Source organism: Buteo buteo, chromosome 3 (genome assembly GCF_964188355.1).
Source record: "Buteo buteo chromosome 3, bButBut1.hap1.1, whole genome shotgun sequence".
NCBI classification, from domain to species: Eukaryota; Metazoa; Chordata; class Aves; order Accipitriformes; family Accipitridae; genus Buteo; species Buteo buteo.
The window spans coordinates 11,888,318-11,913,481 of record NC_134173.1 but is presented as its reverse complement, the minus strand read 5'-3'; the positions used below and the strand labels follow the sequence as shown (position 1 = coordinate 11,913,481).

Sequence of the window (25,164 nt, the reverse complement as noted above, 5' to 3'; positions counted from 1 at the left end):
TCCAGGCCTCAGCCATCCTCGCAGCCCTTCTCCCATCAGTAAGCTAACGCCGTGGCACCGCTTACGCAAACATAGCATGCTTACCTCCAGCTTGCTTCCTCATGCCATTGATTCAGATTTTTCCCAAGGCTGCTCCTAAGGCTCCCATTTGCTACCATTCCTACATAAACCACCTACGGTTTGCAGCTGGCAAGAGCCTGAATCCAGACCAACCCCTTCAAGACAAACTCATCTGCCACCTCCTTCGGTTCACAACCACGCGATCATCCCAACGAGCTGGATCGAAGGGAAATGCCCCCAGCTAGATCCTGTCCACTGCCCCACGGCCCCCTGCTCTCCGCAGCGCCAGCCTGAGCGCCCGCTTCACCCACACCACCACTGAGGTATGTCGGGAAATGGCACTTTGCCTCACTCTAAATTCAGATCTTCAACAAAAGAAATGCAGATTAGTTATGTTACAATGTATGTGCTGCATGATACTTTCAATACTGTGCATCAGTCCAAACACATTCACATTAGCAAGCAAATTCACAGATAAGGTAGTTCTTGCAGAAGACCACATTTCTGACTTGCGCTTTTGTATGCCATCGGCTCCCCGCTAGGACAGGGATCTCTAGAGGGCTGTCAGCATCAGGGGTGTGCTTGGAAGTATCAATGAGCTTCCAGAAGAAGTTGTTTGCATGCTTTGGATGCATGTCTAATAGTAACACATCAGCCCCTTCCCATTTACATATATTAATCTACACTTGCTACATACGCTCACACACTTTCTGAATTTTTGCCTTGCCTTGCTCAAATCTTTTTCAGCTTGACAGAGTTTTTAATTACATTACGTTTTTGGCCCACTCCAACCTTCACCTCCCCTAGGTATCATGTTTCTTTCCTTTTGGCTTCTGAAAGCCTCAAAGAAAGTTGCAAAACTGGAATTTGAGTAAATACTGTATGAAGAGTACTTTCCATGATGCCTTGGTTGAGTGAACTCAGTATTTCAACTTACTGAATATATCCCAAGAGATTTTTTTTTTAAAATTTCTTGCTCTAATATAACTGACCAAGAAAGGTCAGTGTAGCAGAAAATTTTACTAGCACATAAAAATTTCATTATGCATTAATAACACTTCATTTCCATTACGGGCCTTAATATTAGGCACTTGCATGCTGATAATACCAGAGATAAAAAACCCTAACAACTTCACTTGCAAAATAAAGTGATTATGTTTGAATTATAACTAATATATCATGTCTGTGTGTATAAACTAATGAAAAAAACAACACTCCATATTTCCACACAAGTAACAGCATTGAGACTTCCTTGGCAAACATATTTAGCACTACAGTAGCAAGTAAGTGATCCTCACTTACATGCACCCATTTTGTTGTCCCAGAACTATCCAAGTAAAGATTAATTTTTTTCCTGTTACAACTTTCCTTGCCATTCTGTGTTTGACTATTTTTTTTTAGGGCTTCTCCAGGCTTCAACAGTACTTAAGGTTAAGACGTTTCTGGGAAATTGCCGTGCATGTGGATACAGGCATGTGCAAGGACAAGAAACTTCTGCAAAGTATTATAAGGGGTTTAGGATTAATGTGTTCCATGTGCAGTTTAAGCTGTACTTCCTGAATTCTCTTTTAAGGGAAGAGAAGGATCTATTTGCTTCATTATCTACTAAAAAAGGCTTTACTACCTACTGAATAAAGGCTAAATCACAGAAAACTGAATACACCTTTGGTTCAATGGTGCTACACACCTAGCAAAACATGCAAAAGGCAAACAGCAAATGCAGCATCTGCTCCACTACCTTGGGGTACAGTGGGGATGGGAAGAAATGAAGTCTTTTACATCCCATTATCATCCCAATTCACTGCTCTCAAGTCTTTCACCATAATGACGCTGGTGTGCAACCCCTATTGTGAAAACACACAGAAAATGTTTCACGGGGGGAGGGGGGGGGGACACCTGTTTAGACCCGAGGTTCACATTTCCAAAAGAACTCATGTGCTTGTGCTTGCCCCCCCAATATTTAGTTTTTGCTGACAGCAGCTTGCCTCAAATGCTATTTAGGCAGTAAGACATCACAAGACATATGCTATTTTGAGATAACACACACCTCTGAAGTGCTGGTAGGTGTAGCTGATGCCTTCAACTGCCTGATGAATTTGTTATCTCAAAGAAACACAAGGTTTGGAAGTGTCTTATATTACAAACCAACCCCAAATTTAGTCTTTAGAAAAAAAAAAAAAAAAAGAAATAAATCAGTGATTTTGTATCCTTCCAAAGTGGGGGGGGGAAGGGGGGGGGTATCTGACTTGGAGTAACTACCCCTAACTTACAGCTCCAAAACAAGACTAAAATTACAGCTGTGATATGACCAAAAAAAAAATCATTTTAATGGCTATTTATTTTTCTGTTATTTGAAGTAACAGAGATAATGAACTAATATCTGAGATTTGAGATCACCAACCTGGAAAACAAAGTTCTAAAAAGGAGGAGGGCAAATCTTCCCCCATGGGTCCTGTATGAGGAGGAGTATCTCATGCTCTAAATCCATGTTAAGTAAGCACCCATATCCAAGCTACAATAAGCATCAATTGAGAGAGCACTTTTGTCTTTCACATGGACACTTTCTCAATAGAGATTCTTCACTTTAAAAGGACGAAGTGTTGGATTTTTGCCCTTAGCATCACTGAAGCGTAACTGAATCCATTAACAGAGTATCCACAAAAGACAATTCTGAGACTTGCTCCTCCCCTAGTCTTATCCTCTGTAAAGTCTGCATGCTACAGTACGTTTCAGGATATGCAATTTACACTGGCATCGATTACAGAAAAGAAAGATTTCTCTATTCTTCTCTAACCTCAAGCCATTAGGTGCCAACTGGTTCAACAAAGCAGTTAACAATGATTCCAACCTGACAGCTCATATGCTTAAAATCAAGCCAGCAGTTAGGAGTTTTGCTGGATCAGGGCCAAAGCATTCAGCAATTTGCCAGTTCAAACCCATGCTGTCTATAAACAAGGAAAACAAATTCACCATGAAAAGAAGTTCCCTACACATTTACAAATCCATTCCAGGCATTGAAAATAATGTCTAGAAATTGGTCACAAAATATGGCACAGTAGCAGTCACACACCAAGTATAACAAGGATCCAAAAGTTTCATTAAAGGACTAGGGAACTGAAAATTATAATGAAAAACTCAGTTTTCCTCCACAGTTCCCATAAAATTCACTATATGCTTTTAATCTCCCTAAAAATCCAGGTTTGCTGCTGATAAATCTTGTGGGCAATCAAAAGAAAACTGAGAATAAAAGAAAAAGTCATTGATGCTCCCCCTGCAAAGGGTTCCCTTGACTGCAGCTAAGTTGCTCTTGACTTTTACTGGTATGACTGGTACCACAGTCAGGCCCATTCAACTTAAAGCAATCCAGTGCTTGAATGAGACTACTGGGTTAAAAAGTAATAAAGTGAAGTCAAGTGAGACCTAGTAAAACTTGTATTTGTAAAATGCACCTGCAGAAAACAAATTATCTACCAACACTAGGCCAAACCATGCATTACATACCCTGTGCAGCCCTGGGACTCCCCTAAGTTTCAGCTCCCCCAGAATTTAGCCCACCATATCCACTGAGAGCATCCACTGCCAAACCTAACGCGTTAACAAAGAAAACCTGGTTTAAGATGGATGAAGGGCAAATTGTGAACCATAATGTTAAGAGCAGCAAAAAGATTTAACATCAAAGACATCTACACAAGTCCCTCGTTAGCAGTCATTTACAGATCAGTAGAACCCCACTAAACACAGCCTAGCACTACTGAAATATTTGGAAATCAGATTAAAAACACTACCATTGCAATTTTCATTGCCTGAATCTTGTTTTACTAGCTGGGGGGAAGGGAGTCCTCGCTCACTAACCAGAAACTGCTAGAAAATAAAAGCACTACACAATGTGATCTTATGACTATAAATGTCACAAAGCGGTATTTCACATGCTATAGCTTGATGTAATAGAAACATCCAGTACTAAGAAATACCAGAATTGCTAAACTGGCTTTTACAAGGCAGCAAGGGCAGAGTAGGTGTCAAGAAATGAGGGTTTTGAGAAAGCTGAGTTACTGTGCAGCTGGATTCCCAAGTGCACATCCCTATATGCAGATGTTTGTAATACTTGCTGAAGAAGAGCTAAAAGCCCACTATGAAAACTGGACCCCCTGTGCAACTGACTTAAACATAAAGGTGTATTTTTGAATGTGAAAACTGAAACAAAGATGGCAAATAGCTTTCCACACCCTTGGAAATACTTTTTTTTTAAATGCTAAGTATTTGGTAAGCATAGAATGAAGATTGGCAATTCAGGAAGGACTAAACATAGACACAAGCAATCCTTAGAAGCAGCTCTTGTGACATTTCCAAAAGCTGCAGAAGTATGAAGAACTAATCTTACTTTGGGCATCTTACATAAGCTTCAGGGCAAAGCTTATCCTACTATCACCTACCTTTAAGAAACCACACTCACTTCCTTGCTTTGTAACAGGTAAAATAAAGGCTGGATAAATCTCCCTCTCCCTTAGCACCTTGGTACAAATTTTCTTCCAAGCTGAGCTATGCTTTGGTTGCTCATATCACAGACCTACAGCTACAATAAATGGTCTAAACAACACTTCTGTCTAATTGTGTTATTGTATATGGTAACCTGCAAAAAAGGAACACTAACCATTAAACCTAAATACAGTAGAAGTATCTTTGACATGCTGTAGCAAAACACCCTGCACAAAATTCTTTGGTACTTAAGTAAGACCCCCACTGAAATGTTTGCAAGGAATAAAAGCAGTGCAACAGCTGGATTAAAAACTTCAAAATGCTGCAAAAGAAGCTCTCTCTGAGCAATAACAAAGGCAATCTCTGGCGTGAGAAGTCATTCATCTACTGAAGTATCTCAAGCTCAGCCAGCAAGCCTTAGTTCTGACTTGAGCTGACTGTGTGTTATCTGTTCCTCATCACCCTGCCCCGTTGTGAGAGGAACTTGAATTACTGTTTAACACTCTTGCTGGCCACCCACATTACATGAGACTGGGTAAAACAGGACCTAGTAACGCCGAGCGTGGTAATCAGGAACACAGTGGAAATTACCCAAGATGCCTACAGGGCAATCGTTAAAACGTTCCTTAGTTGGTATGATGTCAGGGTAATATATACCATTAAAGGGTACAGTGCATTATCCCAAAGCATTGCTGCCCTGTTCCAGTCTAATGCTTTTTGCATGAGCTTCTTGAAGCACAGCTCCCACCATCAGCCTAAACTAATGAGGGGCCAAGCAACTTCACAGTGTGAGGTGCATGTGCCAAGTGTGGTTTTAACCGCCCCTCTAGATGTCCTATGGCTTTCTCTCTTCCTCTCCCCTCAATACACACTTCAGTGATTCTGGCTGCCAGAATTTTTCTTGTTATCCACTTCCTTGGGATGATCAGCATAATTTCTACTTTGTTCTATTCCCTCAGTTCTTCTTCCCATTCATGTCAACCCACAGTTAAAGATAAACGAAAGCAAAAAGCTATTGCTGATGGCAGCACCACAGGAATATATATAATCACACATAGGAGATATCTTCTGCAGTCCTGAGGAGCATACAAGAGTCCAAAGGGGAAGGAAGAGGTAACAGACTGCCACTGTGGAGATACACACAGGCCTGTACTGGTCAAAAATGATGCTTCAACCTGCAGTGCTTTGCAGAGAAACCTCAGATCATGAGAAAATACCAAACCACATGCGGCTTTGCTACACACATCAGGGTTGGACTATGTGCATTACAGCAAGGCAGATATAAAAGAGAAATTTCTGGATGGTATTATTAGACACGTTCAAACTAGGTAACTGATCTAGTCCTGATCCACCAAATTTGCTTTGAGGAACAGTTTGAACTTTGCAGAGTCCCAAACAATGCCTAACAGATGCTCTTCCTTCTGCAAGCACAGGGTCCTTGCCTCTGCCCAACTTCCCCTATGATTTGAATCATCAACTTGCTGTATTTGAAAGTTCTGGCATTAATCCCACTGGTGTTAACAATAAAAACAATTAGTTTGGGTTGTAAAGTTGAGGGGGTTTTATATTCCAACAACCACTCCCTGGCAATGCCAAAATTAACTGGTGAAGTGCATAATCACAGTGTAACGTTTTTATCTCCGTGGTAGGGATCTAACAGAAGCCACCAAGACACTGTTCTTCCCTGAAACTACCCCATTTCTGGGAAGCCTGGAGCAGTAGTTACCAATTGTCCACCACTGAGACATTCTCCAATTTGTTGTACGCTTATTCTGCAAAATCAATATGCTTTCAACACACTTAAGATTGTACATATAGAACAAGATCTTCATTTGGTGTAAAATGCCCCAAGAGCACTGCCTTCAGTGGCATGATACTGTGGGATTTACAGTAAGTGAGAGTGTGGCATGAGAAGTATCTAAAGGGTAATTATTTGATTAAGATATATAGTAAAAATGTTTGATTTTTAAATAGTGGAGAGGAATTCCCTTGCACACAGAGGAACATTTTCTCATCTAAGCAGAACAACGAAGTCCAGGTACTGGACACTGGCAGCTGTGTTTCATGCACTCACTTTGGCAACAGAAAACTTTTAATAGGACTGTCTATCTCTCTTCTTTGGAGTTACTATAAATTTTTATTTTCTATTTTCACTTGCTTAGCTGTTTTATTCTTACTGTTCCTCTCCTCTCTCAAATTACAGCCTCGCCATTCTACTGGAAAATTAAAGCAACTCTGGACAAATTTTACTTTTTATTTAAGTCAAAAGCCTTACGAAATAAGGCACTTTTCATTAAAGTTCCAGCTCTTGAGTTGTTATATCTGAGCAAAACAAAGTCCAAATTTATGCTTCATAAATCTCTCCTACTCTTCTTCTTTCACAAAACTTACTAAGGTCATTATGTTTCTATTCAAGCGTTCCAATTTACATACAGGATCGTCTTATAACATGCCTGGGAAAAATGTGTTACATCCCCCAGTTTGTATATAACCTGTAAGCAATCCAGAGGCAGCTGTCTCTTCTCCTTCAATTTACTAATTACTAAATCAGTATCTGGCCATGGATTTCTAAGAGTTTTTACAATGTAACAAACACAAAGAGCTCGGAAACCAGGTGCTGCAGCTCTTTTTTTTTTTTTTTTTTTTTTGTTAAGCTAAAACCTAGGAAGGAGCAGAGCGTTCAGTTCTGTTAGCAGACTGATAACAACAAGGGGGTGGGCCCACTAGCAGGTATGGACAAGGCGAGCTCCTGCTGCTGTCCCCCACTCGTGCGGCTGCTCCAGACCTTCTGGTTTTCACATGGAAATCCTCTTGCAGTTATCCACCTCTCAGTGCGGGGTGTCGTGAGCCCTCACGGCTTCAGTGCAAGGCACGCAGCACCCTGGCACTGCCTTGGGGGGGTCTGAACCCCAACGCCATCCCACACCTCTTTTCAGCCTGCCCTCTTCTTCGAAGCCTCATGGCACGGCACAGCTCCCTTCACCGAGGTCCTGCTCCTCCTCCCTGCCTTCCCCCATTCCCCCTGCTCTCCTCCCTGCATCCTACTCCCATCTCGTCTCACCCCTTCACGGAGCTCATCTGAGAACTCCCACCATGCCGCTGGGAATTCCCGACACAAACCAAATGCAGCCACGCACCACCGTTTTGTGTTCATTGTCTGGCTGGTTTGGGTTTTTTAAAATATTCTGTGCAGTCTAGCGACTTGTGTCCACCTCATCTAGTGAGAGTATGAGCTCCTCAGGCCTAAAGCTGTGCTTGTACAGGGCCTAGCGCAACAGTTCTCACTCACAGTCAGCCCCTTCCTGAATTAGCCAGCGTAATAAAAACAGCATGTGTTGAGTAAGAGTGAATCAGTCTCTCCTTAAAGCATTTCAAAAATCCAGAGGAGTCTGACAGAAGGAAAAAAAGAAAAGGGAAAGAAGAGGCAGGAGATAAAGGAAACAAAATGGATGAGATGGCTGACACTGGAAGCAGCATTCCAAGGAGCAACACCCTCTCTTTTCCTGAGAGTTCAGGCTAGAAGCAGCATTCCTCTCCTTTATTCCTATAAAACGCTCCTTTTCTTTTTCTTTTCTCCCCCCTCCCTTCCTAGATTACTTTTAACATTTACTTCCTGCCCCATCTGGTGCTTAGATCCAAAAAGAAGTACCTTTATGGCACTCCCTTACTGACTGGGGCAACACAGGCCTGTGCTTTTACTATGTGTTTGCTGAGCGCCAAGTGGTATTTAAATAGTTTTCACTTCTTTTCTTCATCTTCCCACCTGCCAGCAGCAGTCACAGCCTCAAAAATTATACTTCCCCCTTCGTTTCAGGACTGAAATAGTTCATAGTGCCTAACGTAACAAACTAACACCTTCACTGCTAAACACACCATGACAATGAGGGGGCCCACGTTGAGCCTTAAAAACACTAACCACAGAATGCATGCAGGCTGAATTATTTCTTTGGCATACCTAAAACTACATTTTAGTTGAGAAGCTGAAAGATTAAAAAAATAGAGTATTTTCCCTTCCACTTTCATCAACACATGCATAATCCCCCTCTACTCTCTTAGCCATAGCTCTGGGGCTCTTTTTCGTTAAAAATCAAAATAAATAAATAAATAAAAGCCTCAAGTTGGGGAAGTGCTGAGCAACAACTCACAGGTGGTTCAAACCACTCTGCACGCAACTCAGTGGAAATTCAGGTACAGTTTGCTAGTGGCTTGAATGCCAAATAAAAACAAAGACTCATCTGGGGCAGGAAGACCTCAAAAAATATTCAAAGTCTGCTCTTAACAGAGTGAACGTGCTCTGGGCCACCTCTTCGCACATGGCTGTTACACAAAGCACATATACCTCATGCATATATCTTTGTATGACGGGTATCCCACAGTACACTGTGTGTAACTCTAGAAAACTAATTTTTACCCTCCTTCCAACAAGATGGAAAGCACTTTGTAACCAGCTGGCTTACCCCCTGGCAGCTGATAAGCTGAGTTTGCAAACACTACCCCTGTGCCTGAGAAATCATTATGTTACTCTACGTAGACAGCAGAGACAAATTACTGATATGTTAAGAACAAAGAAGTGGCTACCCTGGAGGCTCTCAACCCCATTTCACATGCAAGGTGCAATTCCTGCTCTTCTCCCAATAAGCCCTATCAGTACTTCCCAGCCCGTCACCCTCAGCCCCAACATCTGTTGGCCCTAAGTGACCACGGAGGTACATTGCCAGCTTCCCTGCTGCAATACACCGTGTGTCAAGAGGACGACTCAGATTATTAAGAATTAAATGCAGAAAGAAATACTTTCAGCTGAGTCAAGGCCACAATATTCAATACTTGGCAGTCTCAAGGCCCTTTTCTGACCCTGGATAACACAGTAATGCGTCAAAGGGGGGGGGGGAGGAGACTAAAGATATGATAGTAATAAAAAATACAGATACCATACAAAATAACCTTATGAATAGCAGAAGATTTTCCTGACCACAGCCTGAGTAAAAATAATACCATAGGAGGCAGGTCAGGAACAGGAACAGAGAGTGCTGCTTGCCTGCCTCCACTGGGGAGGGATGCAGTCCATGGGGCTGGAGCACGGCCCTCAACAGAAAAGCTTCACCTGCAAGAATAACTACAAAAAGCCACAGTAGAGGATAGCAAACTGCAGCACTTCTAGGACAAAATGTGCTTCAAGGCCACACCTGATTTTAGCAGGAGCGTACATGAGGGTGGAATTTGGCCTTTATTCTGTACACCTTAAGTTTCTGTTCACAGAGGAGGGAAAGAAAGCCTCTTGAGTTAAAGCAGCGATCTGCAGAAGAGTAAAACTAATCCTACAGCCAAGCTGGACAGAAGAACCCCAGTTCCTTAGAAAACAATGTAAGGGCAGTGTCAGTAAACCTGCATAACAAAAAGAGAAAATTGAGAAACTTGAGTCTTGAACATTGACCTATAAAAACTCCTTGAAAAAAAACCAAACAACTTTCTTTTGAATCCAAAAAATCTTTGTCACTTCATTGACACAGTGATTTTATTTAAGGAAACTCTATTAAGAAGCAAGGGTAACATTTCTCTTGGTCATAAGATTAAAACATTTCTTATTAGCCAATTAAATACTTGATTAGCTCCTCAGCTGTGACATTAGCAAATATAAAACACAGCAGCAGCCACTCTCCTGGCCCATCAATGCAAACGCATCCCTCTTCCAAGATGTGCCTTTATTTAGGCCCATCAGTTTGCTGCTGCTTTACAGTTAAAGATGGTAAGGACCAGTTTGGCATCCAAAGAAAAGAGCTTCCAGGTGCTGGCTAGTGACATTGGTTAAACCAGTAACCTTAATTCCTGTGAGAGAAACTGCTGTGTGACTTTAACTCTCACCTTTCACTCCTGCAACAAGGGCTCAAAGCTTGAGTGGAGGCAAGAAGCAGGACAGGCAGAGATGAGACAGCTCCTCTTGTTAGAAATAAAGTGCTGAATATGGAGAACACATAACAGCAGCTTTCCTATTTGAACATCATGTGAAAAAGTGTTTCAGTGTTTTCAGCCTGTCTCCGGAGAGATGGTTTTCCATCACAGCAGTTTCCATAAGAGCACTGTACATTACACTGGTAAAACATGGCAGCCCCATTTAACTCCAGACAAACCTGCAGTTTTATCACTGCATCTTGTGTCAACTAGGTGTTTCAGGCAGCAGCTGATGGATTTTCACACAAAGTAAGTATGTAAGCTCCCATAAGGAACTTTGTTTAAGAGTCCAAAATCCAGCAACAGATGGGAAAGTCAAATTTTGAGTCTCTTAAATGGGCAAGTAATCATAGTGAAAATATTTAAAGTCAGCTTGTCGCTAGGACTTTTTGGAGTTGTGGTTTATGGAAAGGGCAAGAAAGCATAAGAAAAAAAAGTGGAGTTCTTGGTTTAATTTACATTTCTGTTCTAGTGCGCACCCCATTTGTCCACAGGGGACTTCATCCAAGTTGTAGCAAAATCAAGTTTAGGACCATTCTTGTAAGTTTAAGGACAAACAGATGGGTTTAATTTTTTACAGTTTCAGTCCTTTGGAGCTCTCTTCCCTCTACGCCTTACATTTTGCAAGTTATATTGCCAAGCAGCATCGGCCCCATCTTTACTTGTTCTAAAACCATGAGACTTTCACTAAAGAAGCTTAATGGAAAAAAAATACATCCAACATTGCTTCAAAACTTTAAGAAAAACATGTAACTATTAATACACAATTCTGGAAAATGTAGCTTTGCTGCTGCAGGGTCTGTAGCCAGGAGAAGGAGCAACATTATATAAAATCCTGACAGAATACAGCTAATTGACTAAACCCACCCTCTTCCACAATGGTGCAGATTACTTCATTCACGATGGTCTTGAAAATGAGTTTAACTCTACAGATAACTATGGTCTTCACAACAAAAGGAATGAAAATGAGAGGAAAACGTTACTGTTCGCCAAAGAGAAAACAAACGAACAGCACAAGGCTAGTAAGGAAAGAATGGTTAATCTCACATTTCTAAAAGGGTATTATAAACAAAGAATGGTGAACAACAAAAATATTAAAAAAAATACAAAAGCACTTAATGGTGTTCTTTTAAATATTTACTTTGCTGCTATTTGGAGAATAATTTGTTCCATTTACTAGTGTTGGGCTCAAAGGACCGCTTTAATCCAGAGAGATTAATTATAGCCTTTGGAGTTATAAACACAATTTGGGAAGCAAAGCAGAGAAGAGGAGAGAGACGCCTCTCACGCTGGCGATTAACAAGTTTACGTGCTTCAGGGCTACACCACACAGGCTGTGCCCCCGCTACACCTGCACGCTACAGGCAGAGCGGTGCACAGGACACCCATCAATCGGGAAAAACAGCCCCCAAGACGTCCAGGGAGGACACTACCCTCCCCTATAGCATTCCTATAGGCAACTAAGATACTTCTCAGGTGTCCTCCACTGAAATACAAGTTTGCCTGCACCTTATGAAGACGTCCTCTGATCTCACTTTTATTACCTGTGCCAGAAACCATGCCGAGAGTCTCATAACATGGGACCCATAACATAAGTTGCCATGCCGAGAGAAGCAGCAGCGCCCAGCTGGCACAGGACCCCATTCACACCGACTTTAAACCTCTCGGGCGCTTTCACGCATCTCTCCCTCCGCTCATCGCCATGTTCTGCACCGGGAGATGCAGGGACCGGCGACAGCGAGCAAGGCAAGGCTGGGAGCCATCTTACCTAGCGAGGGGTTGGCCGCTCCCTCCTCCGAGCTCTCCTCGGCCCCCTCCTCCCCCAGGCCGGAGGTGACCGAGTCCTCCTGGGCGGACGCAGAGCTGGGGGTGCTGGGCCCACTGACAGACCCCGAGTCCCCTTCCTCGCTGCTAGAGCCATAGCGGTCGGGCTGGGCAGCCGTCCCGCCCTCGCCGCAGCTTCTCCGCTCCCTGCGGTGCACCCGGGAGTGCAGCACCATTTGGTGGTAGGTGCGGAAGATCTTCCCGCACTCAAAGCACTCAGTGGACTTGTTCTGGGTGGCCCGTCGGCTCTGCCGTGAGGCAGGGCGGTAGTCCAGGTCCCCCTGGGCGAGCGGGCAGCTCTCCCCCGGCGGGGCACCGCCGGTTTTCTCCGGGCGCCCGCCGGTGCAGCTCTTCTTCTTGGGGTTGCTGGAAGAGCTGGGCGAGTCCTGGTCTCGCTTGCGCTTCTCCTGGTTGACAAGGATATACTCTCTCTTATCCTTGTCGTAAGTCACGTCCGCATCCGCCAGGGCCTCGTCCCATCCCACATACTTCACATACTCTGAGGGCTCTACTACTTTTCCTTTGGTGGCCAGCTGCCAAGCTTGGTAGCTACTGACCGGATCCAGCTCAGCTACTCTTTTCCCAGGCTGTCCTCTTGTAACTCTATCCAGCCCTACAGATGGCCTTAGATTGAGACACTGCAAGAAAAACTGCTTTGTTACCGAGGAGCTTAGGCTCCCATCAATTAAGCCCTCAGCTTTATCCCCGGCGCTGCCCCGCTGCGCCCGGTAGTGAACAGCGTTATGCGCTTTCAGGCTTTCCATATTTGTAAACAGATTTCCACACTTGGTGCAAACTTCATACAGAGAGAGGCCCGTCACAATCGTCTCCTCCTGTATCACGTCATTGATAGTGGCTATGAGCTCCAAATCATTTTTTGGTTTGTTTTTGCTCCCGGTCTTGGGGCCGTGTGACTTCATGTGGTTTTTGAGAAACCAGGGCTCTTTGAATCTCCTGCCACAAATGTGGCACCCGTGATCAAATGACCCCCTGTGCTTTTTCATGTGAGCTTTCAGGAACCAGGTTTGACTAAAGGCCTGGCCACAGACTTCACATGGAAACTCGCCCGCGCTCAGCTCGCTCTTGCAGTTCTCGGTGTAGGCCTCCCCGTTTGGGACCTGAGCTGTTATATGGTCCTTCTCTATGTGGTTTAACAGCGTCTCCTCCCTCAGGGTCATGTAGCTACACAACCTGCACTTGAACGGTTTGTGGACCTGGTGCAGGTGCTGCTCCAAGTCCTTCTTCCTTTCAAATTTGTTTTTGCAGAAGGTGCACTGGTAAGAGGTCAGCTTGCCATCCTCCTCGGCTGGCGCCGCCTCCATGACCTCCTTCTTGCTGCTTCTCAACAAGATCTTGCTGCTATCTACCTGAGCCGTACCGTTCAAGATCCTGTTGCAGGCAGACGTACTTTTAGTGGGGCTGGTGCACCCGCCGAGGCCCTCCGAAACACCCATCTCCCCCAGCTGCGCCTCTCCCATCTCCGCCTCGTGCCCCTGACTTAAAGTGCCTGTTCTGTGACTACGGATGTGGATCTTCAGGTTGCCCTTTTGGGAAGCTCTGTGGTCACAGTAAGGGCACTTGTAGGGCTTCTCGCCCGTGTGCTTCCTCATGTGCTGCGACAAGGAGCTCTGAAAAGGGAAACTTTTACCGCAGATGCAGCAGCTGTGGCACATGGTCTTGTCAGCATCCACGTCATTCTTGCTTAGCTTGCCTGGGCTGGAGGATCTCCGTAACTCCATTTCTGCCTCTCTACTACGATCCATCTGCATTACTGCAACATCGGGTGAGCGGGGCAGGAGGACAAAAGCATGTCCGGCAGCAGAGGAGGGCTGGACCGCGTTTTCAATCATACGGTTCTGCAGAGAGATGTTTTATTGCTTCATTCTCAGGGTAATGTTTCTCCTTTCAGCTGCTCGAGAGCCTCCGAAGCGCCGATTTATTTCCGTGTGCTCTGTAAGTGGATGGCATAGATCACCTGAAACAAGAACAAAATCACAAAAATGTAAAGAAATTGTGTAAGTAGATTCTTAAATATATTTAAACCTACTCATATTTTTAATTCAACAGTTTCCATCACTCGCCCCACATTCAGAAACGTACTACACTACAATTTATTGCACCGAAAAGCAGCAGCTTTTCCTTTTGCTGATATTTTAGGCTTCAATGGCAAGCATCATTAATAAACAAGTAAAATCCAAAGAAGAGCAAACATTCATTCCCATACACTGACATCACAGTGCAAACTTTAAAAATATTTTTTGCTTTAAAACCAGGCAGAAGTGGCTAAAAATACACCTTAAATGAGGAAAACATTTCTTGAGGGGGTTATTACACTTTAAATCTGTGGCTTTACCATCATGTGTAATTTCATGTAAAATACTTACTTGCCAAAGATAAAAGGCTTTCCTAGAGACTTTAGCAAATACCATATTCCTGCTGGCAACTGCATTACTTCGCGTCTCAGACAGCTCTGCTGTGCTTGATGTGGCATGCACGGAGCAGGCGCAGAGGCTGAGGACGCTCAGTACTTTGATTAGAGAGAAAACAAGAATCCAGAGCCTGACAAAGCATTCAGGAAAACTAAAAGTTATTTCCTGATGGGCAATGAAGAAAAAAAACCAAACCCTTAAAGTGTAATATTTAGTCTCAGTCTAACAAAGTAGACTGATAATGTGAGTAGGTATCAAATTATTTTAAAAGCAACTGATCTATGTCAACAAGACATACAGGAAACCACAGTACCACCCACCTCAATGAAACAGAATATTAACCATAAACAAACAAACAAAACAAGAAATGACTTTGATTAACAAAACAGACTAATAGAAGTTTAAAAGCTTTTGTATCTTGTCATGACTAAATACAAGGGTCAATAGCTGCCCCAGCAACACAAGATGCAACACACCAGCAGTTCTCCACCTTGTATACAGCAAAAACCAATGGTTAAGATCTCCATAGATTGTTTCTTTTCCAATTACCACACTGTAAAACAAAAATCTTCCCTCTTCCTACCTCATTAAGTACTACAAACACCACATGACTAAGATCAAAGCATACTGTATTCTCTAATAAAGAGAACCAATCTATTACTACATTAAGAAAACATCAGCTTCTTAAAATTTAGCTAAAAATATGCAGAGCAATAACAAGACTATATATTCACACATCCATCACTTGACATCTATGACTCACTAAATAAAGAACTACAGATCTACAGTTGCAAATTTTAAGATTTCTCATTGTATTCACCTCTGAGTCTCTTCAATATGTAAATAAATCAATAGTCTAACCACATCACCAGCATGAGCTTAGCAAAAAGCAAGGTAAAACTGATGCAACGCTCATCTCAGTTACATACTATAGAATAACTTCATTATGTTTAAGTTAATGTAGCCCACTTATTTGCTACAAGACCGTTCATTTCTGGGTTTGATTTTCTGCATATTTAGTATCCATTCAGCATCTCAAGAGTTATCCACAGCATCTACCCAAACTACCTTTTCCTCAGAGAGCTGACAGTAATATCTAAGGGACGCGCTATAAATGCAATTTCATTTCTTGAATGAAGCATTTTTATATTATGACTAATTTATTATGAAAAAAAAAGAAAAAAATCACATCAGATCACAAATTTCAGAAGAGCAGGAAGTTTACAAACAAGAGTATCTAAATTAATCTCTAAACTTAGCCATTTAAAACCAAACTGAGGGGCAGCCTCAGAAGAAAATCCCTGGGTATATAAAGAATGGCAGCCACTTGAAGTTGTGGTTGTACCAGAAGGTACGAACATGCCAAACAACAAATACAAATGCAGTTTCCACTGCATATTGATGGATGAAACACTTCAGAGTAACATCTCATTTATCTGACCCATAATCTAAATCTGCCAAGTAACAACCCATATTGCCTTATAATCAAAGACTTAACCTTAAACTCATTAAATCATAAAAAGAAACACCAGGGTAACTTCTTGCATTTAACATGATAGCATACTTGAACAAGCAACAGCTTCTTCTGAAATGTTCTCCACTACTGTAGAAAAAAGGATAGCAAGCTTTGGGGACAGATTTGTCCAGGTATTTTATACAATGTTTTCTACATCCTGCATTTTCTACAGTTTATACCAGTGAGAACACTGCTTATTGGTAGGCTGACTTTTAGACTAGCGACTTTTTTTTTTTTTAAAAATGTAGGTCCCATTGTAACTCAACTTTCTACAGTGTTTCCTGCCTGAAAGTTCAGAAGAGCTTTAACAGCCAAACTTGGACAAGAATGCTGTCTGTAGCAGTTCAGGCACATATAAATCCAAAGCTTCAGAGTCCCTCTGTTTATGTGGCCACAGCTTCCTTGTGCTTAGTCTTGACATATTTCAATTTAATTTTTTATAACATTTTCATTAATGAAACTTAGTTATGAAAATGAGGATATGAAGAAAGCACTACTTCTAAGAGGGGTTAGCCACTCACAGGAGATCCCCCTGGCCCTGTGTTAAATTAGGCCTGGGGGGGGGGGGGAAATCAGAGTTAAAAAATTACCAAATTATTTCATTAGTCTAAAATACTTAATGGAAGTGTTATCATCTTCACCAAAATGTTCTGAGAAAATTGTTTCATCTTCATTACTTTAGCTTGGCCAATGCACTGCAATTTATAACTTTAAAAGTTGAAATAACGTACTCCTAGATTTGAATTATTTGAATTCATACACATTTAAGACTCACCAAATTGAAAGTCTGATTTTCCACAGACAGAAATTCCAGGGGGAGGAAGGGTGTTCACCCAATCTGAGTTTGCTTTACACAGTGTAAAGGTATGTGAAGGTCTCTTTTAGGCTTTGGTAAATCAACTGACACAAACACATACAAGCAACTTAGAACTCCCTCCTCAAATCATTTGAGCGCCACTTAGAAGTAACTCTTTCAGAGGGGCTCTTTGCAGAACAGCAAAGACAGTGTTCATTGGAAAGAAGCAACAAAAACAAAATAAAAATGATAACTTTGAAACAAGCTTCAATTCAGAAGACTGAACTTACAAAATGAGGAAAACACCACTTGTAAAGAATCCTACCAAGAGAAAATAACATTTTGGCTTAATAATTTCCACCTTAGCATTAATTATTAAACAATTATTTCAATATCAAAGATGGCATATGGGATGGAAGATGTCAACTGGTAAATCAAACTACACCAATTACTCTTCTGCTGTGGCTAAAATTTTGCCATAGTTATTTTTGTTTCTTTCTGGCTGATTGCAATGATAAAAATACGTCTATTTTGAAATAATTACAAATTTGAAAGTATTCTGAAATAATTCTCTTTCATCACACATGGAATGCGGCCACCTCCAGCCACCCTAAGGCTACTAAAAAAATGTTTCAACTCTCAGTAATTTCAGGTGGTAAGCAGTAACCTTTCATCGCTTTAGTCCAAGTTCACCCTGCAGTTCCTTAGCACCAGCTTGTCACACAGAATCCATAGCAGTCACATCCAGTGTGCAGATTTCTTCCAGACTGTCACAGCACGGAGATCCCCACTAGCACACAGGCAAGCCATAAGGAAAGGCAAGTGAACGTAAACTGTAAATTGATATGTAGTCTTTAAAAATATTTTGTGCGTTTTAATGGCATTGCAGCCTATGCCAAATGCCATACAACTCCTTGAGGGGGGGTGATATTCTGTTGTAAGGGGCATATGAACTAGATTCACTTCATTTTGTTGAACTAGGGATCAGCAGTTCACATAAGCAGCTGCTGGCCAGTATTCAGGAGGCATTTTCAGCCCCTTTAAAATATACGGAGGCACTTAACATCACCACTGTTTACATGCAGGTTTGGTATATAATGCAAGGTGGAAGAGAAACATGAACAAAGACCCAAAAACAGGAGGGGTGGTGTGCCAAGAAATGCCTTTGCTCAGCCAACTATTTTAGTTATAAGGCTTGTTGCTGCACCCATTGCCTCACAGAGTCTTTGCCTTGCCTCACATGGGAATAAATACAAATAAACTTTTTTTTATCCCCACCACATCCCCAAAGGGAACATAAGATTTCCTACAAGCTTAAACCAAGTATTTGTCAGAATCAACTCCATTTTAAACATTTAAGCATCAAAACTTCTCTGGTTTTAAAAACTAACTCGAACAGAAATTTTGGCTTGAGAGAAAACACATTTGGCCAAAGCGACTGGCTCTCACCACGGAGCCCCAGCCCCTTTCCCAGCATGAGCCGTGGCTTCCCCAGCAAAGCCGTGGTAGCTCGTCCCTGCCAGCAGCACGGCAGGTATACCGGTGCATGGCTGCATCATCCTCACGACTTCTGCAAGACCCTCACGTGGTCTTGAAGGGAAGCATGCATAAAAACACAGGAGAACAGCACTTTAAATAAAACAGGAGCACTCTGAAGTACATATTACTCTTCTCTTCATGCCACCTGCATGTTCTGAAAGAGGATCAGGTATGCTGTGAGGACTCCCTGTAGGGCGAGACAGACCCTCTTAAGGACCTTTTGTGCCTCTTGGAAAACAATTAATAAAAGAAAAATTGAAAATAAACAACACAAGAAAATTGAAAAATATAATGCAAGAGATACCACATTGAAAAAGTAATTGCAAATTCATTTCTTACATACAAACATCCTGTGCAGTGCAGACTGAGAAGAAAACATACAAGAAAATTGTTCGGGTTCCAACATACATTCTTTTTTAACTTCTCTTCAATTAAACCTGACTTTAAAAATCATACTGCATGGGCTGTAGTGGCAAGAAGGGAAAACGCTTCAGTAAGTGATAAACAAGAACATACAATCTCAGAAGCTACACAGACCTATTCAAATAGCACACTGTATATTTTAAAACAAACTGCTTTCAGTTCGGGTGTATTTCAAGTCCCATCTGAAAGACAGACGCGCTAGAGACATACCACTTTTCTAATCTCCAAGAGGTTTGAATGTACACTGCAATCGCTCTACCGTGTTCCTCTGCCAAAAGCAACAATGACTTTAAAGAAAAAAAAGCACACAACACTGTGAGGCGTGATCTTGTGGAAAAAATATCGTACTGAAATTCCTTCTAGATGATTACATGATAGGACATAGCACATAAACATCTAGGTGAATTTCAGAAAGTTGTATCTTTCAAAGAACGGCAACCTGGAGAGCTCTCTCTCCTGGTTTGAGAAGGCTCAGGTTGCCCCAGAGCCAAACCAGATTTTGCTGTTCAGAGTAAAGAGGCCAGAAGAGAGCGAAGTGCAGGAAAAGAGTGGACGAAAGACAGAGAACGTTTTACAACTGCCTTGCCAGCCTTCACGCTCACTGAACCGCAGAGACCTTTCTCTCCCTCCTTGTCTTCTCCCCAGGCTGCAGAGACACCGTCCTCCACACACGCCAGCCTCGCTCTACCTGCACACCTTCCTCCTGCCGTTCTGCGGGGACATGGCTTTTTCCGAAAACCTGGATCCCATGGGGGTCCACCGCCTTGACTAAAGGCTCAATACTGTCATCCTCATTTAGGCACCAGTCCTACTGAAATGCCTCTTATGGACCATGTCCCCAGCCTATAGACCCTTTACTGCCTTGAGCTGATAGCATCCTTCAGACTGCACCAGAGGGTAGAAGAGCAAGCGTACCTTTAAATAGTAAGCCCATACTTAAATTTGCAGGAAATCCTGGCATTCTGCAACCTACAAACTAAACCTGCCATTAGGTAAAGGCAGCAGAGCTCTGAATTGGTTTTCTGAGAGTAACCCAAACCAACCCAGTAAAAACCTATCCAAAAATCCTAAGCCAGTTGTAGAACACTGTCAAATTTTCAAATTTATTCAGTTATTAAAAGCAGCAATCTTGACAACAAACCTCCTGAAGTTTGTTTAATCCTGCCAAAACTGACACAGGACTGGAAAGGAAAAATAAAAAGCTCCTGGAAAAACAAACAAGGAATTTCTATTAGTCTATTTCCACTTAGGCTTTATAAAATCCTTCGGCAACATTTTGCAATACTTTTTTGTTTAATTATTTTACATCAGCCTTCCCCTGCAGCTGGGGAAGCCCTTCCCATTTGAAGAGTTTTCTGTCTGAACCCCGAGATATTAGTTTGAGCTTCTCCGAACACATCACGTGTTTTTGTGTCTTTCTCCCTCCATGAGCTAATGACATTTTGCAGCAGGCTCCAGAGCAGCAGCCAGGGCTGCAAAAGCAGCATCAGGCCTTCCTCGAGCGATGCCACACCCTTAGCAGGGGAAAGAATACACTGAAATAAAGATAAAAACACTAATGCTGAAAAAGCTGGAGGAAGGCAGTTGCAGCAAGGTGATCTCTCTCAAAACAAAGTCAGCAAAACCTCTGTAACCCAGATTTGTTTGTGGCTCTTCAAGAAGCAGTTCAGGAGCACGGGGCGGGGGGGGGAGTTTGCTTTTGCACTGCTACGGGGTATGTTGAGAAACACAGAGCTGTCACCCACTCAGTACATACTTTGTGTTTTAGTATACTGTGCGTGTTTGTCTTCTAGGAGACAAAGAAATGTACTTTATTAGTTACACTGTAGTATTCTAAGCAATGAATTGAAATATATCATTAACATCCAGGACAAGCTTTATCTTGCTACTGAAACAAAGGGACTATTCTTTGAACAAATTGAGGGGGAAAATCCCATAATGACAATGAAGAGTTCCTCTCCCTAAAAACTGCGCTGCACGAGAGTAACAATTACAGGCTTATATTCTACAGACTGGGGTTGCGAAGAGCTGCATGAAGCGATGCATTCACTATTGGGAGAGTAAGTACCATTGATGACAAGGCCTTGGGGCTTCTGCTATTCGCAGACCAATCAATAATCCATTATGAACAAACTACATTTCCCCTCTAATATGAAGAAATGAATAAAAGGGAACCAGTATCACTAGTACTTTCATGGAAAAAAACAACAATGCAGAAATCACAAAATGCCATCACAAGACTTAAAACTAGTGGTGATGTCTAACACTGACAGAACTACCCACAATAACCCTTTATTTTACAGCAGTTGCTGGAGACCACTACATTATAGTTTAAAAAAAAAAAAGAAAAAAGAAAAAAAAAGCTTATTTTAAAGGCAAGATTCTTTCAAAACTACTTATTCTGGCTGCAGGACAAAACAAAAAAACAACATTAATCTTTCAAGGTAAGGAGGAGAAAATGAACTAACTTCACCCAAGTATCTACCAGTTTGCTTCAAACTATTTTCTAACATAACATAAATAACAACTTCCAATTAGAAATAACTGTCCAAATATGACTGGTCAACCATAACAAGACTTTATTGCAGCAGCTGTGTTTCTATCCAGACACGAGGCCCTGAAATTGTTGTTCTCCCATTGTCACTGTCACATGCTACAATAAAATCAAGAGAGGATCCACTTAAATAGCAAAACCATAGCAAACCTGAGCATCCTCAGTCCAGTTCCTACCTAGACCTCTTAGCACCAGAAGGTAGGAGAAAAGCTCTCCTCAAAAACTACCAATAAAGTATTTAAATTTAAAAAAAGAAAAAAAAAGTTACTGATTTTTTGATGGGTAACAGTAAATTAGATCCAAAGGAAACACTAAGACCAATATTATTAATGCATAAGGCAGTCTATGTCCTTTTCCTGAAATATAAAGGCTAGTAGTTAAAGTTGACCTCGCGGGGTGGGGGGCTGGGGGAATGAATACACAATGTGATTATTGATCAGCCCTAGAAAAGCCAAGAACTGCACTAGTGCAGATGTGATTTTTTTTTTTCCTAGGGTCATTAATGATATATGTTGGAAAGTCAAAAGCTCTTATTTTGACATGCTGTAATAGTGTCACTAATTCTGAACAGAAGTATGATCAGGTTCAAAAAAAAATCTTTAAAAAACAAACAAAAAAAGCCATCCATTTAACTTCAATTTAACAATAATGTTTTCCTATTTGGCCACACCCATCACGTGAGTTACTTTAGTTTCTTCGTATGCTTGAGTACTAAAAAGAAAAGTTGAAGAAACATCCACAGTTCTGATAGCATCATACCAAAAATAACTCATTTACAAATAAAAGCAAAGTCACCTCAATACCGTATATTACCTCCTTATTCAAATCGAAGGCATTGATGTTGTCTATTCATGCATGTCTATGGAGCTGCACATATACATGCGCAGCACAGTATTTTCCCAGCATCCAATGGTGCTTTTATATTTAATGATCTTGTTAGGGCTTCCACTGCAAACCAATTTATACAGAGTTGTAACATGGCCATTTTAAATCTGCAGCGTGGGGGCTGATTTCAAACTGTATGGGCAGGGTATTTTCCTGCTAATACGCTATTATGTTCTGCTCAGTTTGCATTTTAAAATGGGGAAAAAAGGTGTATGTTTTTATTTGCAGTGTCATGACAAGGAAATACTTATTTTTATTATTTTTACATTCTCTGCAGCAGAATCAGGACTGAATCGTCAGCTGATATAAAATACTGGAGCGCAGTACATCGCACACATATACACCCACCCCTTCTTGCTGCCTCTTTCATCTGCCCCGTCAATGCAAGCTACGCACAAACCACTTCCTCAGCTGCCGTAAATGCACACAGTGCCATGAGATCAATGTGTATCAAATGAGAAGCTATACCGCTAGCTAAAACCGGAATGCCTTTGTGCTGTGTCCATCAAGACCTGAATGCAAGAAAAACATGAGCATAATCAAAAGTAAATATTTTGAACTGTTGATTTCCTACACCAGCAAAAGTTACATGAAGCAACATTGTCCTAAGTGCCCAAATTCCTCCCTGTCACAACTAACAATTACACCAGTGAGGAACGAACTTCACTGCTTTAGTACATACACACAGCGCTGTAATGGCTTGCCATTTGGCAGACCTCAAATATAAAAAGTTGTATGTTTAATATCAAGCAAATTTACTAGCTACAGCTATGTGTTCAGCAGGTCAATGGAAAGTAAAGATTATTTCTACTGTTCATTGCTATGAAATAAGCTGTGTGGAGAATTAAGAAATTCAAGGTAATAAATTCGCTTCTCTTATACCTAATATATTCTACTTCTCAAATTGGTACAGTAAAATCATTACCTTATAAATGCAAGTCTTGCCAAGCGTTAACCTGTTAACAGATTTAGAATTACAGCACTGTTGTTTGATTAACTATTAAAGCCTTACTGTAATAAAAAATTATTTCTGAAGTAACACCAGCAAGTCGTTTGCTTACTTTTTCCCCACCACAGTATTATAAAGGAACTGTAAAGCACTGAAACAAGCTTATAGGCTATACTTCCTTATCTCTTTTCAAACTCCCATTTTAAGAGAGTAAAAAGATTGTATTAAAAAAAAGGGGGGGGGGGGGAAGACATGGGGAGAGAGAAAGGGCAGAGGGGAAAGGGAGAGGAACAGTGCCCTGATATAGAAGGAGGGATAATCATATGCAATAAGCCATAAAAGCATTCTGTTAAAAATTTACCTTTGGAGGTAGCACTGTTTAGCACTGAGAAGCAACACAAAACTCATGAAACACATACCACCAAAACCTCATTTTCAGTTGTTGAGTTACTTTTATATACACACACACACGCACACAAACACACACGCACACAAATTATTTCACTGGAAGCTCTTGCAAAGCACAAAACAGCATGGACAAGCTCTATTTTAGGAAGCTTTCTTAAACGTTTAAGAACTTAAGCAGGTAATTAAGACTTTCAATCACAGTTTTTCCATTCTCTGCAACATTTCTGAATGTCAAGCATGCAGACTATGGCCAGGCCTGAGCGCAGACACTCTGCACTTCAGAGATCCCAAACCAGCCAAGCTGAAGGTCGCTCTGCACCAGCTGAGACTCAGCGCTCGATGTGCTGCTTAAACCGCACGCAGCTTCGTCTCAGTGACACCAGCCCCAAACCAGCAGAGGACAGTGCTGAAGGCCAATCTGTGGAGACCCAGTGTCTCAGAAATACCTTCATTTCACCTTCTTTTGCTAAGGTACACAGCACCCCTGAAGATCACTTTATCCACAAGTGTAATTTGTGATGATGAGCTTATCTTACACTTGTTAAGACAGGTGATTGCTAGCAGTTTAAAAGAGGGGTTCCCAACTTTCTCAGTTCACCAGCAGTTTTAAAGATGAGATGTCTGCTGTTGCTTCACTACTCCATTAATTCGTTTTAGAGTTTTCTGTAGTTCTCATCATTAAAAGCTACTTCCACTACGTATGTGACAAATCCAACTGTGAAATGTACTCAATCTTGCACTGGCCCATCACTGTCAGCACAGAAAAGCAAACAGATACAGCCAGTACAACAAAAGTGACGTCACCATAAAGCATGAGTTGACCTACATAGTAGGGTAACTACTTTTTCCTCTTTTTATTTATTTACTTTTTTGAACACTTTTTAAACAATAGTCCTGTGTACCGAATGAATACAAAGCACAAGATGAGTTTTTCTAGATTTCAAAGCTCCTAGCCAAGAGAAGAGACACTAAACCCAAAATCAAATTTTTCAGCTGTCAGAGTTGGTCCACCTTATTTTGGCATGAAGTGCTGAACTATCTCTGTGGAACATCACTGCAATGTATCATCCACAGAGACAAACAGATTCCATCCACTGCTTATAAATATTATTTCAAGGCACATTTTACCAACACTGTTAACTTTGCTCTCCTTACTGCCCAGTGCATGCTTCAGATTTTGGCAGGTCAGGACATTGTGGGTATCACATGATAAACACTGACAACTCTGTTCAGAAATACCCCCCTTACATAAACAGGGAAGGTACATACATGTGCAACCCCTCCCCTTGCCATTTAACCAAAGACTTCAAGTCTTTGGGCCAGTCCCTCACCTACAGCGTACAAGTTGTTTCCCCAGAA

General features: G+C 41.7%; 1 protein-coding gene across 1 annotated transcript in view; it reads right to left on the bottom strand.

The window, feature by feature from the left end:
- ZNF516 (zinc finger protein 516) overlaps window positions 1-25,164 on the bottom strand; it is a 102,771-nt gene that overhangs the window by 44,486 nt on the left and 33,121 nt on the right. The window contains exon 2 of the mRNA XM_075022866.1: window positions 12,251-14,281. Within this exon, the coding sequence (XP_074878967.1) occupies window positions 12,251-14,156 (1,906 nt within the window). The 5' untranslated portion in view covers window positions 14,157-14,281. The remainder of the gene's footprint in view (window positions 1-12,250; window positions 14,282-25,164) is intronic.